The sequence below is a fragment of the Solea senegalensis genome, linkage group LG1, assembly GCF_019176455.1.
Source record: "Solea senegalensis isolate Sse05_10M linkage group LG1, IFAPA_SoseM_1, whole genome shotgun sequence".
Taxonomy (NCBI): Eukaryota; Metazoa; Chordata; class Actinopteri; order Pleuronectiformes; family Soleidae; genus Solea; species Solea senegalensis.
This window is the reverse complement of record NC_058021.1, coordinates 4,895,997-4,913,583: the sequence shown is the minus strand read 5'-3', so window position 1 is coordinate 4,913,583 and position 17,587 is coordinate 4,895,997. Positions and strand designations below refer to the sequence as shown.

At 40.8% G+C, this 17,587-nt stretch overlaps 1 protein-coding gene across 2 annotated transcripts; it reads left to right on the top strand.

Annotated features, from left to right (window-relative positions):
* The first annotated feature begins 44 nt into the window (after window positions 1–44).
* zzz3 (zinc finger, ZZ-type containing 3) lies at window positions 45–17,322 on the top strand. 2 transcript variants are annotated; one of them, XM_044019101.1, is made up of 12 exons: window positions 45–123; window positions 4,886–6,602; window positions 9,813–9,951; window positions 10,817–10,964; window positions 11,091–11,203; window positions 11,780–11,851; window positions 12,144–12,245; window positions 12,659–12,754; window positions 13,199–13,348; window positions 14,770–14,904; window positions 15,293–15,393; window positions 15,668–17,322. In XM_044019101.1, the coding sequence occupies exons 2-12, from the start codon at window positions 4,951–4,953 to the stop codon at window positions 15,810–15,812; spliced, it is 2,853 nt and encodes a 950-aa protein (XP_043875036.1). In that variant the 5' UTR covers window positions 45–123; window positions 4,886–4,950; the 3' UTR covers window positions 15,813–17,322. The 2 variants fall into 2 exon arrangements, with proteins under 2 accessions (XP_043875036.1, XP_043875045.1); XM_044019110.1 differs by lacking the exon at window positions 45–123 and adding an exon at window positions 154–437.
* Window positions 17,323–17,587: the final 265 nt, after the last annotated feature.

Sequence of the window (17,587 nt, the reverse complement as noted above, 5' to 3'; positions counted from 1 at the left end):
AAATGTACAGTATAGTGTTGCATTTGGACGAGCGCGGCTGAATAGACTCACACACCCCGAGACTAGTTGACTGGACTGAAAACATGGCTGCGGCCGAACGTGCAGCAAATTTACGGAAGTGAGGTATGTGTAATTCTTGGGCTTCAAAAGATAGTTAGAAGTGTGTCTCCAACGCGTTACTTAGGGCACAACAAATAACAGACCCTGGATGTGCCAGCCCACCTAAAACGTCTATGACCGGCATTGTTCGCAATACACTAATACATCGGCAAAGTTATGCGCCGAACAATCAGCTAGCTTGGCTAGCTAGTATTAACCTGCCGCGGCTAACCGTAGCTGCTAACTGGTTGGCAGTTGCCGTTATTCTACTTGGCTCCTAACCATGCTGCTCCTATTTGTACGCAGCAGTAGAAATGTAAACCTCGGCGAACCATGAGGTTAGTAGCTATTTCCTTCATTCTGCATAATGTGTTGTTGGTTGGTTTTAACGCCTGTGTTAGTAGTCGAGCTAATTAGCATGTGCCCGATGTTGGAAACGTTAGTGGAGAGGTTTCTTCTGAAATCGCCACGATTCTCCTCTGCATGGTGCGATTAACGGGAAATCAGCGGAGGTAACGTTAGCCAACTCGGCTAACTAGTCGTTCATAAGTAAAAACAGAGAAAAATAGATAGGTTATATTTTAGCATACTTGTTCTTATGGGTGTCGTGAAAGGCGCGCCATGTAATATGTGGATTTTATGAGTGCAACAGTCTGCGGTTTGGTGACGGAAGTGTTAATGCTGTATGTTTAGCTCGCGTTGCTAAATGTAAGATAGTTTGCTGATGTTAGCTCGCTAAACGGCAAGCTATGTCAAGTAGCGTGCGCTTGGAAGTTGGTCCATGCTAACACCTAGCATGCTGCCCAGCTCTATGAACCACCTGTGTTGTTCTGCCTAAACATGTGTGTGGAGTTTTAACGATGAACTGTACAGTTCGCCTAACGCAAACTTGTGTTCACTTAACCCGACTACACCGTTGTCTTGAGTGGGGACTTTAATTGTATCCTCGTGTCTCTCAACTTTGTCTACACTGGGCTTGTCACAGCCGTTTACCCATGATGTTGGGGTTTGAGCTATTCTCGTCGGCATGGATACCAACACCACTTCGTGGATTTTGTGTTGCCCGTAGGCCCTGTGGAAGTGTTAAACTACAGGTCAGAAACAGGGACGAACATACCCACACAACGGCAAAACAACACAGAACTAGTTTGTTTATGTCCAAAGACATTGCTCACTAAAAAAACAGGTATCTTAGCTGCTGACTAGCCTCCACATTCAACTCGTAGAGGGTCAAGTTGGTCTTTAATTTCAAAGCGCATTTCATGCCCATAGCAACACAAAGTGATTTAGAAGACAATTATACATTTTAATACAAACATCTAATTTGAAATAATTTAAAGAACATGCATACATCCATATCGACATGCATATATGCTGCAGACTAGCCACCACATCTGACTTATTTAGTATGTTTGATTATGTACTGCAAACTTGAGTTTAGAACTTTAAAATCTCACTGAAGAGATTTTGTTGGTTCATAAAGTCCAATGAGCCAGTCCTGTAGTGTTTATCATAATGCAGCTAGCACGTGTTTAATACAACTACACTATCTAATGTGCTTCAGTGAAGAAGAGGAAGTGGTTTGATTGAGATTAAGTCACACGTGAACTGTCAATGTGGCTGCACTCATAATATATTCTGGCTGTGACGTTTTTAAAAATGCAAGGTGAAAATGCGGCCTGTGATCAGAAGTTGTTCTTTACCACTGTCAGGATTGGTGGCCATAAATGGCAGTATACTATCTTAAAACTACTGTATTTATCTGATCTCTACTGAAATAAGAATGCAGATCTTGTGATGTTTTTACTTTCATATTTCAGTATCTCACGGCAGCCTGCTGTTATTTCCCTACTTAGAGAGAAAGTGGGGCTCCTAAAGCTGTGGGTCCCAGCTGTTCTGGCTTTTGACCCATAGTGTCAAGATGTGACCCCCTCATGAGGGGATGGCAGTTTTTATTTGAAGGACTGTTGAGTGCAGGGTAAAACACCCAAATGTGTACAAGCAGATAAAGATGAATTTGTATATAACATTGATCTTTGTCAGGTCCCAAAACCACTGCCTGAAAGTCAAATTTTTTTAATGTTCATAGCGTGTGCATACATTGGAGAAATAATGTGGCCATGTTAAGTGCTGTGCAACATTTGTAGACACTTGAGTTACTCTGGATACTTTCAAAAATGATGGCATGAGTAGTTATTTATCAATTATAGTCCTGCAACAGCTGTCGTCGACTTAAGTGTGCTGAATATCTATCTATGGGCTCCTTGTTGCTCAATATATTTGTTCATGATTTTGACTCTATGCTTGAGGCCATTCTTGTGCTGCAAAATGAATCAGGGACTGATCAGATGCCTCACTTAACAACAACTTTGCCTGTTACGATGACATCCAGATTATCTGATTACCGTTATATAGTAGAGCAGTTCTTTATAATAGTGTATAATTTGGAAAATTATAATTCCCCCCCAGGGATTACCCAGTGTCCCCTGGGGATTATTAAGTATTCTGATTTTACACTGAGTATAAAGTGGGGTAAAACCAACATCCTTGTTTTTTTGTTTTTTTATTCAGCCGAATCAGTCACCTGCTGATTGGGGAATAATATTCATCTTTTCCATCTTATGCTTCATAAATAATTTCCCAACCTTTGTCGAAAGTCAATATTTCGATCTCATAAATCTTTGATTTGAACTTATTCAGGAATTCAGCAGGTGTGTCTCTCTCGGTAAACATTTATGAGTTACTGCTTTTTTCACTGCTGCAGTCAAAATTTCCAAGAGGCATCTGACATTTCCCTTTATTCCTTTGGGCAAATATCCCAAATAAGGTGACCGTGATGTGCACATTAATGAAATCTGTTGGCCAAGAATTGTTGTTACATGATTGTACAAAGACTTTATAGTCCTTCTATGACCCATTTTTAAGGCTGCTGTAAAATGTGCTTCTTTGCCCAAGTAGAAATAAAATTGAGATTAGTGAGTGTCCATTGTAATGAAAAATATGGGTTTTACCTTTTTTCTCATTTATTCCTTAGCAGGATAACTGAATACATTCAGTCCACTCTTGCACAAGTACATGGACTGTGACTTTATCAAATACGATCAAATAATGTAATTAAGACCTTTGGGATCCAGTGTTAAGTTTCATTTTGTTGCTACTTCACATTTATCCTGGCATGTTCACAAACCTGTTCATATATTGTGGAGAATCAGTCCTACATAATTTTAAAGCCCTTTCTCTTGAGCCAAACGATCATTTAGTCTCTTCATTGTTGTCATTTAAGCTTCCTTGTTTATTCTTCAGAAATTCAGTGGAAAAGGTGGATAAAAGTGGGGATAATGAAATTAAAATATGCCAGTACTATGATTATCATTATGGGGGAGATCAGTCACAAATGGAGGGAATAGATGTGCATATATAAGTGACTACCTAGGAGAAATGTCTTCTCTACATGCCTGTTTATAATTTACAACTCTACATGTTTTTATAATTTTACACTTTGTAATTTCTTCTAATACATACTTGTCGGTTGAAATCTTTGCACAGTATTGCAACGTGAGCAGTTTTTTTCCCATAAATTCTAACTCTGATTTTGAAATAGTAGTTGGTTTTCTAGAGCAGGTCAGATGAGCCATTGAAATTATTTTTGTCTTGTTAAGGCAAAGGGTGAGCGATCATTGTGATTACTTCTCCCTTGTTCCTGCCCTCTCTTTCTTATTATATGCATGGACAAATCACATTAGTTCTCTCTGCTTGAGTCTTGCACCAAGTTGCAGTAATATGTGCATGTGGCGGGGATGTTTCAAGGTGACAATTAATGTTACACCATATAGGCATATTATCAAAATGTATTGTAGCCCAAGTAGCCTTTGGCTTTGATTATGCAATGTTGGCTCTATGTAGGAGGGTTGTACTAGGGAAAACAATTAGCTTTTACATCAGTTTTGACAGGTCACACTTCAGATTGATGTACTAAAAATTAACGTAAATGAACACCATGTCTACAATCCAAATTGATGCAATTATTTCCCTCTACATTAAAAGATTACGACTATGTTTCATCATCACCCAGTGAGATCATCTTCCTATAAATGCCCCTTTAGTATCACCTTGACCACTTCACATTTGTAGCATCCTCTGTTGTTTGAGTAATTGGTAGCAGCCATGATCTAGACGATACTTCAGGGGCAAGATTCCCTAGGGTGATTGTAAAGGTTCTTAGGGATTTATTAAGGGAATACTATCCAGAATACTAACCTTCAAAAGGTTCAGCATAAAAAATGTGCTAAAATAAAGGTATTGAGGCGCTGTTATCCTGTCGTCAATGTTTTTATTGTAGCTCAGTCTTATCACTGTTGAACTGGATGTAGGAATACACATACAGATGAGCCTCATAGCTGTCGCATTTATGAAGTGTTGAAAACACCGGTGTCATGATGGAAGATTATTTGTTTCACAAGCTGATCTCCCACCTTTTAATTGTTTTACCTTTGCACAGACCTGGGATTAGACATCTATATTTTTCCTGTGGACATAAGGTGTTGCTTAGTTACAATGACAAGAAAAATCAATACCCCTCTAGTGCGAGCTGAGGTATGCCCCAGGCAGTATTTAACACAGGCAAACACCTCGGTTCACATCTTCATTTTTAGCTTGGCTGCCCAGTGAATCCAGTAAAACATGAAAACCATTACATTAGTGCTACAGTGTAACTTTAATCTGTAAGGATTTGCTGTGTGATATAATGCCTTAATGAATTGTATGTATCTGTATGTGTGTTTTGCAGGTGCCCACATTCTGCTGCAGAAGAGAGAGCACCAGGATGAGGAAATTGTAGGCACTCGCCGTAGTATGGCCGCGTCCCGTTCTTCGCGCGTCACAAGGTCATCAGTGGGACTCAATGGATTGGATGAGAACTTTTGTGGTCGAACCCTCAGGAACCGTAGCATTGCCCAGCCAGAGGAGACACCAGTGTCTCCACTACCTAGAGCCCGGTCGCCCAAGAAGAAGCAGGAGTCGAAACAGGACACAAAGCAGGAAACGAAACAGGAGTCGAAACAGGACGCCAAGCAGGAGTCAAAACAAGATGTTAAGCAGGAGTCAAGGCAGGCTGCTAAACACGATACTAAGGAGGACACTCAGCACGATGGCCAACAACAGGCCTTGTTGCAGGGTAAGGAAACTGACTCGAAAGCTTCCCCAGCTGAGGTGGAGCAGTGGACCAGCTCCAGGAAGCGGGGTGTGTCCTGTGTTGAAAAGGACATAACTGCTGAGAAGCCCGAGAATTGTGATAGAGGGAAAGGGGTGCGGGATGCCTCTCCTCAAATCAAAAGGGCCAAACGGTGCCCCCGCTCTGTAGAGTCTCAGGGACACGAGGAGCATGTGGAGCCTCTGAAACCTGAAAGTCCAGCATCTGTCCCAGAGTCTAACAAGGACAACACGTGTGAAGAATTTCCCTGCCAAAACTCTGTTAACACAGCTCCCGCCTCACCTGTCCTCTGTAAAGAGGAAGGTGAGCTAATGGTTGTGCAGGCAGAGGATGGTCATGTGGAGTGTGATGGGGTGTTACAGCCCCTGAATGCTTATAAAGCGTCTAATGGACTCAAAGAGAATAAGACCGAGGAACCCAGCACACTCACTGAGGAACCCAGTGCAAATCTCACCTCTGCCACTAACTGCCTGTCGCTGCTCAATGGTAGCCAGGTGGGGGCTCCCTCATCCCCTGACCCTGCTGTGCCTTGTACAAACTCTGACCCTGTGCAGATTGAGGTCTCTGGCTCAGGGGAATCGCCAGCCTTTTCTGCACCAGCAGCCCATGGGGCTGGTCCAGAGGATCCTGTCCCTGAGCTCATCTTGGCCAAGGAACAGGAGGTGGAGGAGGTGGTGGAGGAGGTTGACGTGGTGGGCGAGACCTTGTGTCTCGCCCACGAGGAGCAGGTGATGGAGAGCGACTCCAATGGCCAGCCACTAACACCAGTGCAAGAAGCTGCTGCCTCCACCTCACCTAACATGAACAGTAGTCCAATCAACAATGGCAACTCAGGAGAAACAACACCCCCACTAGCAAGAACCCCCTCCCCAACAGAGCCAGTGTGCAATCCCTCCTCCAGCATTCCCCCATGTTTCACAGAGCTCTATGAACACAGATATACTCTACGGACTTCACCCAGGAGGGCTGCTACTGGTGGCAAAGGCACCTCCTCCAAGCTCAGCTCTCCTCCTAGAGACAATGGTCCCTTGAGGGAAGAGGGGGAGGTGGAGGTTGGGCTGGAGGAGGACTGCCCTGTGATGGAAGAACCTGCCCCCTTAGACTCTGTTGGCCCCTCTTCCATGGATCTTGAAGATGTGGCAGGTGGTGAGGCTTGTGGGTCTGTGGATGATAGAGAGGCAGAGAGCAAAAAGGAGTGCACACACAGCCAGCCTGCAGAAGAGGAGGAGGAAGAGGAGGAGCCAGACGTGTATTATTTTGAGTCTGACCACCTGGCTCTTAAACACAACAAAGAGTATGTGGGAGCTCCCAAGGGATGTTGGTTTTTGTAGCTCACACACATGCTGATCAATATATTCTGTGATCATTGTATTATTTCTGGTCTGTAGTTTTGAATGAACTGGGGGTCCACTTACATTATTAATGTGACATTTACAGATGCACGATATTGGCCTTTTTGCCCACATATTGGGAATGCTTAGGCTGATTACGTGTGTGTGTGTGTATGTGTGTATATATACATGTGTATATGTATATATATATGTATGTATGTATGTATGTATGTATGTATATATATATATATATATATATATATATATATATATATATATATATATATATATATATATATATGTGTATATATATATACATACATGTATGTATGTATGTATGTATGTATATATATATATATATATATATATATATGTATATATATATACATACATGTATGTATGTATGTATATATGTATGTATATATATGTAAATATATGTATATATATATATATATATATATATGTATATATAGCAGATGCAGATATAGATTTTCTTCATTGTGCAAAATGAACCAATGTAACAAAAACAATAGTTGGTGAGAGCACAAACATAGTCAAGGAGGTTGCTATTGTTCTATTGTGCATACTATTTTAGTCATCAGTCAAATCGGGGGATCTTGGTATGCTTGCGGATATCTCATAATACATTTTAAAGCCAATGTTGTGTTGGTAATATAATGCCTCCCTAGTGATGTTCTAAGAAATCCTATTCAAATCGAACTTTTGTGTCTAGTGAACGTTTTTACTGTAGAAAATATTTGCAGTCAATTAACTGATAGATTAATTTATTAATGAATTACTTCCGACCTGCTGGGATCATTTCCTTCATTGTGGCTATAAAAAAGATTACCGACCGTTCTTTTTTCCTTAAACCCCTGAAAAGAGATTAAACTGAGATACAAGTGTATCTGAGGCTTTTGCACCAGTACATATAACTTTATTTTTGGAATGTTTTTTTTTCAATCATTATGGGAACATTGGAGAGCATCTAACTATAGCTCCTGCCTCATTGTTAAGCTTTAACATGTTTTCACGTTTAATTTCCACCTTCAGTGTGATGCTGTGATTGTGTGAATTTGCTGCCAGTTGTCAGATTTCCAAAATATGAGAAGATTGGATGTTAAAATGACTCTTGCAATTGCTTCTGTTCTCGTTTTCAGGAAGAGGAGTTGTTTTAGAGAAACAGGATTTCTAATTGCACAGTTTTGCTTGTACTTCATAAAAGATGGGATGTATATGTTAGAGGACAGGTCTCGTGGTACATGCAGTCAGGCTTTTTGTTCTGCACTGTGGCATGTCAGCTGATTTATGATGCATCTTCATAGGCAGACAGACGGATCGCTTCAGGGGCTTAGAGACATCATGTTGTCTTTGACACTAGTGTTGTTTAAAGTTTCCAGCTGGAATAGTGGCTTTAGAATAACATTTCATTGCGGTCATACTGCAAGGTAATTTGATCCGGTCTCTGTGACGTGCCTTGGGTTTGTTGTGCTGATTAAGGAGAATTTCTAAAGGCTCAGATCAATGCAGCCAGGAGTAATTTTAGGGAAACATGACTTTGCATTTTAGGGTTGCTGAATATGTGTAATTGTCTCAGACATGATTGATTTGTGTACTCAATTGTTTGTATTTGCAGTTTACTGCTTTGTGAGTTTTGACAATCACCTCTACCTATATAATGTAAATATTAAACACATTAAGATGATGATAATCAAAAATATTGCCAAAGCCAGCCTTTCTATTGGCACCAGGATTTGTCAGTGGACTTCAGGCCCAGTAGGTGGCAATGAAACACCAGACTCGTCCCTGGACACATTTAGCAGAGCTAAATCTTCCTTATTGCCCTAAAACCGATTTAATGATGTGATAATCTGTACCTGTGGAAGTAAGCATGCCTCCTCTTAATCAGATGTGAAGTTGTATGTTTGAGGAGACAAAAGATCTAGAAATGACAATATTAATGTTGCATATTTTGTTAAGCCAGAACGTTTCCAACACATATCTATAGATAGATATCAGTTTCTTGTAATGGACAATTTCATTTTGGTCGCCTTTTCATGACATCATAATTAACAAGGAAAACTGCCTATGAAATGTCAATGAGGAAGGAAACATTGATCGTTTCCTTCCTCATAGATCGTCATAGATCATCACTACAGCAGATGAAGCTCTCCTTGTAAAGTACAGAATGTACAGGGGACACAAACAAGACAACAATCATGTGATCCCACGCTGCCCGTCATCTTCAACCTATTTACTAACTTTTGTCATTTTGAGTGAGAGACCAATAGTAACAGGAATGACATACTGCATGTTTAAATGCCATTGGTGCAGGGCCAGATTACATTGAATCTTTAGTGCAAACTTATGCAGGGAAAGAAAAACTGATAGTGATGATGCAAAAACCTACCTAATGTCTGTAAATAATGAAGGAATATGAGATCTAATACAGTTTAGTTGTCTGAATGTTTTATACCTGTAGGATCTTCAAAACACTGGCAGCTATTAAATAAATAGTGTCCTTTGCATTGATTTTTGTTCATGTCCTGTTAGGAAAGATTGATCCTTTCTGCTCCACTGAGCACCTGCATTTGGTTCTGGCCATGTAGGATGTCACATTGCTGTTGTTTCCTCCAGCTCTGCTCACACTGTAAGGCCTCTGAGTCAGTACCACGCTTAATCATTGACAGCCCAGTTTGCAGTTCTTCTGTTGATCCACAAGGTGTGAGTGGAAAGGTCAGGCTTCTACAGCAATGTATGCTCCCCAGGCTACTGCAAGTGTTAGTCATGCAAAGGTTTTGATATTTACTGTGAAACCGGGAGTGACCAGTGTTGTAGTTTTCTGTTGCCAGGTTATGATTTGTCAGCTTCAGTTTTTTCTACAGTGAAAAGTATCTGTAATCATAGCGCATATTTGCCAGATTAGCTTGGGTACACACTTAATATCAATTTCCAAGATTTGTAGATCTGTGTAAAAATATAATTGGTAGAATAACAGGAGAAATCTTTCTGTCTTGTGCACCTGTTTAGTCTCTCAGCACCACAGTTTAATTATGCATGGTCTTAGACTACAAAGTTTGATATGCTGCAACATTTCAAGTGTCGCACTGAATAATGTAAACAGTCCTTTTGTCCCTCTCTTGTCTAAATTTACTTTCTAAATTAACTGTCAGTTATCAGAGGCTGCTGCAGACCATCGGAGTTCTTGAGGCCCAGCGCACGCAGGCCATCCTGGACCTGGAGACTCTGGGATGTCACCAGAGAGAGGCACTCACTGATCCAATTAGCTTTGTGGAGCAGCTGCAGAAACGGGTAAAATCAGCAACCATGACAAAAAAATAAATAGAACAGCCTCCTTGATACACTGCAAGACTATGAGCACTGCAGAGAAAACACTTTTTTTTATTGTGTACTACAAGCACCTTATACAGATAAGGTCATTCACTAAAAAGTGGCAATACACATTATATTGCACACTCATATTTTCAGTTACTTTTGAAGGTTTTAGGTAAATGCTAATTTAAGGGAGTAAACGGGCCCTGATACCAGGCCAGGCTCTAGTCTGCATCAACTCATCTTTGAGACATGGCACATAAAGTCCTGCTTTTGCATTTTTTCCCATTCCTCAAGAATAACTAACTAGAGAATAAATGAGGCGGCTTGTTAAATTCAAATAACTTTTTCTTTTCTTCTCCATCACTCTTGCTTTTGTGCTGCAGCAGGTCAACCAGGCTGGACTGTGCACACAATGTTGATGGCGTAATCAATAGGATGTCGGGGCAAATCAGTGAATGAGCTAGTGCCGTCAGTGAGATGTGGCCAATCAATAAAGTCAGAACACCTGCTGCAGAAATTAAATCAAGACCCTGTTTAAAGAAATGTTTTATTTCACGTCAGTGTGAAAGTGGAAGCTTGCCAAGCCCAGGTTGTGTAGGTGTCAGGAAAAAAAGTATTATGTGCTGATCTGTGTTGGCAATGGCTGGAGTTACGTTACAAATAAATTAAAACTTGAACATGGTAACCAACAAAAGTAGAAGTGTCCCAAGTGATGAGGCTTTGTCTTACAGTGTGTATTCTAGTTTCTTTTTATTTGTGATCACATCTCACTTCATAGTAGTGAAAGCTGTCAATCCTGAGTTAACTTGTTCATGGACTGTGACATTGTTGTGATCCCTAGGTGAATTTGGGCTTGCCATGTCCTCAGCGAGTCGTTCAGCTCCCTGAAATAGCGTGGGAACAGTACACCTCAGGACTCAGTGACTTTGAGAGAGAGTTCTGTGACAAGAAGCGCAAAACCAGGCGGCTAAAGCTGATCTTTGACAAAGGCACGTATAACTTCAAAAAGGACAGAATTTCATTAAATATAGTTGATTGATTATTTTTTTGAAATCATTTTTTGTGTTACTGCACGTCCTCTAAAGAGTCAATCTCTCTCATTTTCTCTACATTAGGTTTGCCGCTTAGACCAAAAAGCCCCGTGGAGCCTAAGAAGGAGGGTGAGTGCTCCACCATGTACTCGTCCCTGCCCACAAGTGATGCCCCAGAGAACGGAGGACAAATGCAGGTAGAGCCCTGCCTCCTTATTAAAAAAATACACACTGCTGCTGTCATATCATTGTGTCCCAGTATAACATTGGTGTGAGCACAAAAGATGGTATCTATGGAAACGTTAGAGCGCTGCATCTCCCGCTACCTCTTTATTATTGTCTAAATCTTTGCTTCTTTGTGTTTGTGTGTCTGTGTGACTGCGTGTCTTTTTCCACATTGTAATGTTTCCCTTTTCATCGATTGTCTGGATTAGATGAAGCCAAGTGTTAGCACGGTGCAAACGGCTCCTTGATTGTTTGTGTTTTGCTTGTGGTTTATATTGTGTGTGTGTGTGTGTGTGCGCTCACATTTTTATTCTATCTGACTACACTGTCTGAATTCTAACAAGACTTTGTTTGTCAACGCAAAGAGTTGCTGTTTTTTTTGGCATCTTTGGAATGACACATCTCGTTTCACATTGTGACAACCAGACTTTCTCTGTCACAGTGACATATTCATGTCAAATGCCAGGCAGATCACACCAAATGGTATAGTTTACATTATTTTTTTTATGTTTTAAAACCTGTTTGTCACTTGTGTTTTCTTTTGATAGATAATCAGGGGGAGGATCTGTCACCCAAACAAGCCTGACACATTTAACCAGCTGTGGTCTGTGGAGGAACAGGTGGGTAGTAACCATTGCAGACTTTCTGTATATTTATCAGATTTACCTCAATTATTGAGGGAAGGGTGTATTGTTTCTACATATACATGAAAATAATCACTGATTCAACTCATGTACAGATGCAAAACTGAAAAACTATGAAATAAACAAAAGGAATGCAAAACATAGTTAAATCAGCATTTTCAGGCTCTTTTAAAGATATGTGTATCTTGAATGCAGCTTCTCTAATATAATTATTAATTATTATTATTAATTATTAAATAGTAATTGACTGTTTTTGTGAATTTTCTAGAAAAAACTGGAGCAGCTTCTTGTCAAGTTTCCCCCTGAGGAAATTGAGTCCAGAAGATGGCAGAAGATTGCAGATGAGCTGGGCAATCGAACAGCAAAACAGGTGACTAGATTTCCAATTTTCCGGCTTTAACGAGTGCCATTGTATGAATATCTACTTATTTATTTATCTGTAAATGAAAAAAAATGAGCAGCACTTCACACAATCTTTTGGTCAGATTTAGTAAGAATTAACCTGAAGAAGCAACTAACTTTGAGGTGACCGACAACTTAGAAAATGGATTTGGCTAATTGTATGCTGCCCCTTTTCCCCTGAACCAGCTCTGTTTTTATTATCTTATCATGACACTGAAAATGTTTCAGAGAAGGCAAACTGAATCTAAAAGGAGAACTTGTGTGACAACTGCACCCCCTGCATGTCCTGAATGAAATGTGTGTGTGACCTCATTTACTTGAAGCAGCTGTTCTGTCACTGAAAATCATTAACGCAGCAATTTTTCTGTTACAACGTTCCAGGTTGCTAGTAGGGTTCAAAAGTACTTCATCAAACTGACAAAAGCTGGTATCCCCGTGCCTGGAAGAACACCCAACCTGTGCATGTACACTAAAAAGGTAACCACATATATTTTAAAACCTTCAGCCACACTGGCTCATGTGACCAATTCCAATAAACCTATTTATTTTCAAATAAGGATAAGATTTTCTGCTGGAAATTACCAATTACCAATTTTTTGAAAATGAGCTAGTCAGTGCTCTTTGCACAAACTATACTGCTGTAATTAAAAATTTAGCCATCTAGTTCATGCCATACCATAACAGGCATGATGAGATAAAATCGTGTGATGATATAGGCAGAGCCTGGTATATGTTGGGCTCAAAGACGTGTTATAATTCTACAAAATTATGTTGGAAAGTAAATTCTGACTTTCAGCAGCAATTGTAAAAAAAGGCTAATTAAAATCTTGTACCAAATCCATGTATATCCTCCAGTTTCTATACTTCCATATATCTATATTACTATGCATGTGCCTGTAACTGTCCACTGTAATTCCCCAGGCATCCAGTAAAAGACAGCACCACCTTAACAAGCACCTGTACCGGCCATCCACCTTCCTGACCTCCTATGATCCTCCGGTGTACATGGATGAAGAAGACGAGCGCTCGGCGTATTACGGCGACGGACAGGACCCCGCTGCTGATGACTCGGTCAGTCACATCACAAGATATCAGTTGCTGAAAACTAGACATAGTCTTTATTCTTAAATGTCCATCACATTCAGACCATTGTCAAATTAGTTCACACATTGCAGGTCCAAACGACTCTCTCTGGGTCTCTGAGTATAACCGCGTTCAGCTGTTGCATCGCCCAGCGACATTTCTGCGCTGCACACAGGACGTTATTTGGTTTATGTCAACACAGATGGAGGCAGCAGCGGCATTGTACTAATAAAGTGAGACGGATTGGAATATGACTGAAAACACAAAGAAGCACCCACAAAGTTTCACAAGTTAATTCTGCTCAAAAACACAGGGCAGTTTGATGGGATTAATGCTTCTTGCCACTGCAGCTTTAACTGTACTACCATTATCGCGGAGCTATCTTGTTCCTTTTGAGCTTTTTTGTGTCTATGACCAATGAGAAGACTTTTCTGTTTGCCCTTCTCCTGGTGTAAGCAGTAGATTAGAGGCAATAGTCTGTTTAAAGCTGTGTTTTTTTGTGTTTATGGAAACTTATTTCAAATCAGACTAAAATGCTACCTGCCTTGTCTTATACATCTCCTTTCATATGACAGTCTATTCCTTCTGCTTTAACAGATATGGATCAAATCAAAACTAACGTGTCTCTTGATAATTCCGTCTGGGATTTTTCACTCGTATTAGGGCATCATGTGCTGCTGAAAAATGCTAAATCACAGTACGATACCTGGCCAGCCTTGTTTCCTTTTTTCCGTTTGAACTGTGCAACTCCTGAAACTCGCCATTATCCAAGCGTTGACAGTTTTCTCCCCATTTGATGGCAGTAACCTTTACGGGAAAGTGGTTCACAATGTCATGCTGAGACCACAAAAACCTTTGACAACATTGGCATGAAGGAAAGTTACAGAGACCCATTACCGCAATGGGTCGTGATAATTTCTCACTTTCAACAAGTTGTCCTTTACTTTGGCCATGTTTGCAGGTCACATTGAAAATCTCATGAGGGCAAGTGCGTCAGCAGCTCAGCAGGACATTCTCAAAGCCATTTTGTGTTTTGCTGTGGGAAAAAAATACCCTTAAAACTTTGCTTTCACAACTTCTGAAGTAATGAGTCACTCATAATGAGGAGGTGTATAGTTGTTAGACAACCTCTCTTGGTGTTTTTTGTGTATTTTCAGCAGAAAGACGATAGGTACTCACTACAGACACATGACAACATTGCTGCTCACACAAAAAAAAAATCTATCTATGCAGATGTTCATGGATATGTTGTTCCTGTCTAACCACAATTAGCCTGATCAATAGAATCAGCAAATTTGTGTATGAGGTAGAGAACGTTATAATCAGATTTGATTGTGGAGTCATGTAGATATGTTTATTTTCTGTCCTGTTGCCAATCAGTCACTGTGTGTGTGTGTGTGTGTTTTCAGGATGAAGAGAGTGTGCCTGTGGAGCTGAGAAATTTGCCAGAATACAAAGAGCTCTTGGAGCTGAAGCGATTGAAAAAGCAGAAGCTCCAGGAGATGCAGGAGGAGAAGACTTGCGTACGGCATGTAGGCTTCAAGGTGAAGATGATTTACATTTCTGTACATGCTTTTAACAACATCAACTCCAGGCTTCTCCATATGGAGTTCACGTTGTCGTTGTTTTGAGGGGTGATGTAATCACAGTTTGACTGAGAGAGATTGTAAGCTGCTCATTTCAACAACAGGTTTATTAGGATTCTGACCTCTGCCTTATTTTAAATGTTGTCACTCAACTGTACATTTTAGTCTTTAGTAGCAGTTGCTGAAATAAAATATAAATCTATACAACTGATTGTGTACACTCTCCCAGTTTAATGTTTTTATTAAAGGTCTTTTATTTCTGACAGCATTATAGAGTAATGGAGTAGCTTCGTACTGGTCAGGTGTTCTGAAAGGTTTGTGTGTATACATGTGCTCTTCTGTGCAGTGTGACGTCTGTGGCATGGAGCCAATCCAGGGAGTGCGATGGCACTGTCAGGACTGTCCGCAGGACAACTCGGTCGATTTCTGCTCCAACTGCTCCGACTGGTGAGATCCTCCACGGTGTAGGGAACTATTCGAGGGATTCAGTTGCAAAATTAGTCAAGAAAATTAAAAGAAAGGAAAAAGACTGATTTATCCAGTCATTAGTAGAATAATAATTAAACACCTGCCATGAGATAACTTTTTAAAGGGGTAAAAAAAAATTATAAAAACATAATCATAGTCAATAACGACAGCCCACAGTGACAGTTGTAGTGTCTCTTAATTTGTCCTTCATCACTGTCTCAAAAAGTGAACATTAAATGTTCCCATTTTCCAGTTTGTTGAAGACGGACACCCACAAGCCCAACCACCACCTGGAGCCCGTGTACCAGCCAGAAACCTTTCTGGACAGAGATTACCGCCTGCCACAGAGCACAGGCTACAACTACCTGGACCCTAACTACTTCCCAGCCAACAGATGACAGGGTCGCAGGCGCTTCAGGCTCCCACAGGTCACTCTGTGCATGGCTCCATCCTCCAAGTCCAAGATAACCGCTTAATCCGCCGCAGGGCAGGAAGGCCAGCAGGCAGGCAAACAGCCGGGGGCCTCAGAGCAGAGCACACTGCTGCAGATAAAGCGAGGGGGCTGTTGGTAAACTGGCCTCCCTGACTCAAGCAAAGAGCGGCCATGTTGGTTTCCTTAGAATAAGGGGGCCATGCTCCACTTCAGCCAGGTTAATCAATGGATCTGTGATTTGAAAAAAAACAACAACACTATTTTTAAAAACAAACAAATGAAGACACACCGACATTCCCGAGCTCTGTGACTCCAGGAGGGCTCTCCTTTCCCCTCCTCCCATCATCACCCTCCATTTTACCTCCATGTGCTGCTTCAAAACTTGAGAATGGACGATCAGTCGGGTGAATGAGACGTGCAGTCGTCCAACGTGTCAGTGGACTGTGACGTCATCACCCGAGATACACACAGATGGTTTATGTGTGTGTGCGTGTGTGTGGTCTCTGTGTTTATGAAAGAGTGAAAAATGTTTTAGGTAGGCATCTGTAGATTGAGTATTTATGAGCTGCAGCCTCCTGTGCGGGAGTCGTGGCTGCGGCGAGACGAGTTGGGCGAACGCCGACATCGAGGCTGCGGTGTTTCTGGCCGCAGCCTGTAGGAAGTTCTGCTGATCCACACGGTGTTCTGCAGACAGACCTGTATGTGTTAACTGACTGCACCATTTTTTTAACATGGGGTCGTCATTACCGTCACTACCACTGACACACAACGTTTCCCCACCCCCCCTCCAACCACAAACACACACAGATACACACTTTCATCTCTTTCCTTTCTCTATCCACTAAATCATGTCTAACAAGGAAGCACTACAGCATGGAGAGCAAATGTAATGAAGGCAGACGAATGGGAATGAATGGAAAGATACACAACTGTGTTTTTGTTTTTCTTTTCTCTTCTTTTCCGCTCCCCCAGTGTATGCTGTTGTTCTGTTGAGTGTCCAAGTATATGGTGAAAAGTAGCCAGTGCTAGTTGCAGTGTGCCATTTTTTTAAAAAAAGATTATTTTTGGTGGAGGAAGGGTCCACAACTTCTCCCCTCTCACGTGGCACTGTCAACCCACATGATCCTACATTAGTGATCCGGTTATCATGCCTCTAGATCTTTAATTTTGCAGTCCACTTTAAAAGGTCCATTTAAAAGATTGTATTTTTATTAATCTATTTAAAAAAAAGAAGAAAGAAGAATTGAGGTAGTGGTTGGTGCCTCCACAGTGGAACAACCCACACAATTTTATACACATAGATTTTGTTGTGCTTGAGTAGACACCATTTTGTATGGTTTTCGTCTCCTTCCCTTTCCCCCTTTGCCCAGCTTCAGTATCTGTGTATAACAGTCTGTTCTTATGTAAAAAAATAATGTAAAAAATGCTAGAGGAGAAACGTGGAAATAAAAGTATGTGAAAATAGTGTTTCTACATATGTGCTTCCTGTATCATTGCTGTAGTAAAATGACATTAGTCGACTTTGATAGTGAAGGAACCAGCAGAAATTCTCAAGGTTCCTGTTTCATATTAATGTGATCGGACTGTTGGGTAAACAAAACACCAGTAACCTGGTGTACACTCTCTTACACTTTGATAGGTTACGTTATTAAGAAAATGAACAAATTATTGGCGATTTAAATTATTTTCACTTTTTTAATGTCAGGTGTATCCCAGTGTTATTTTCTTTTGAATCTTAAT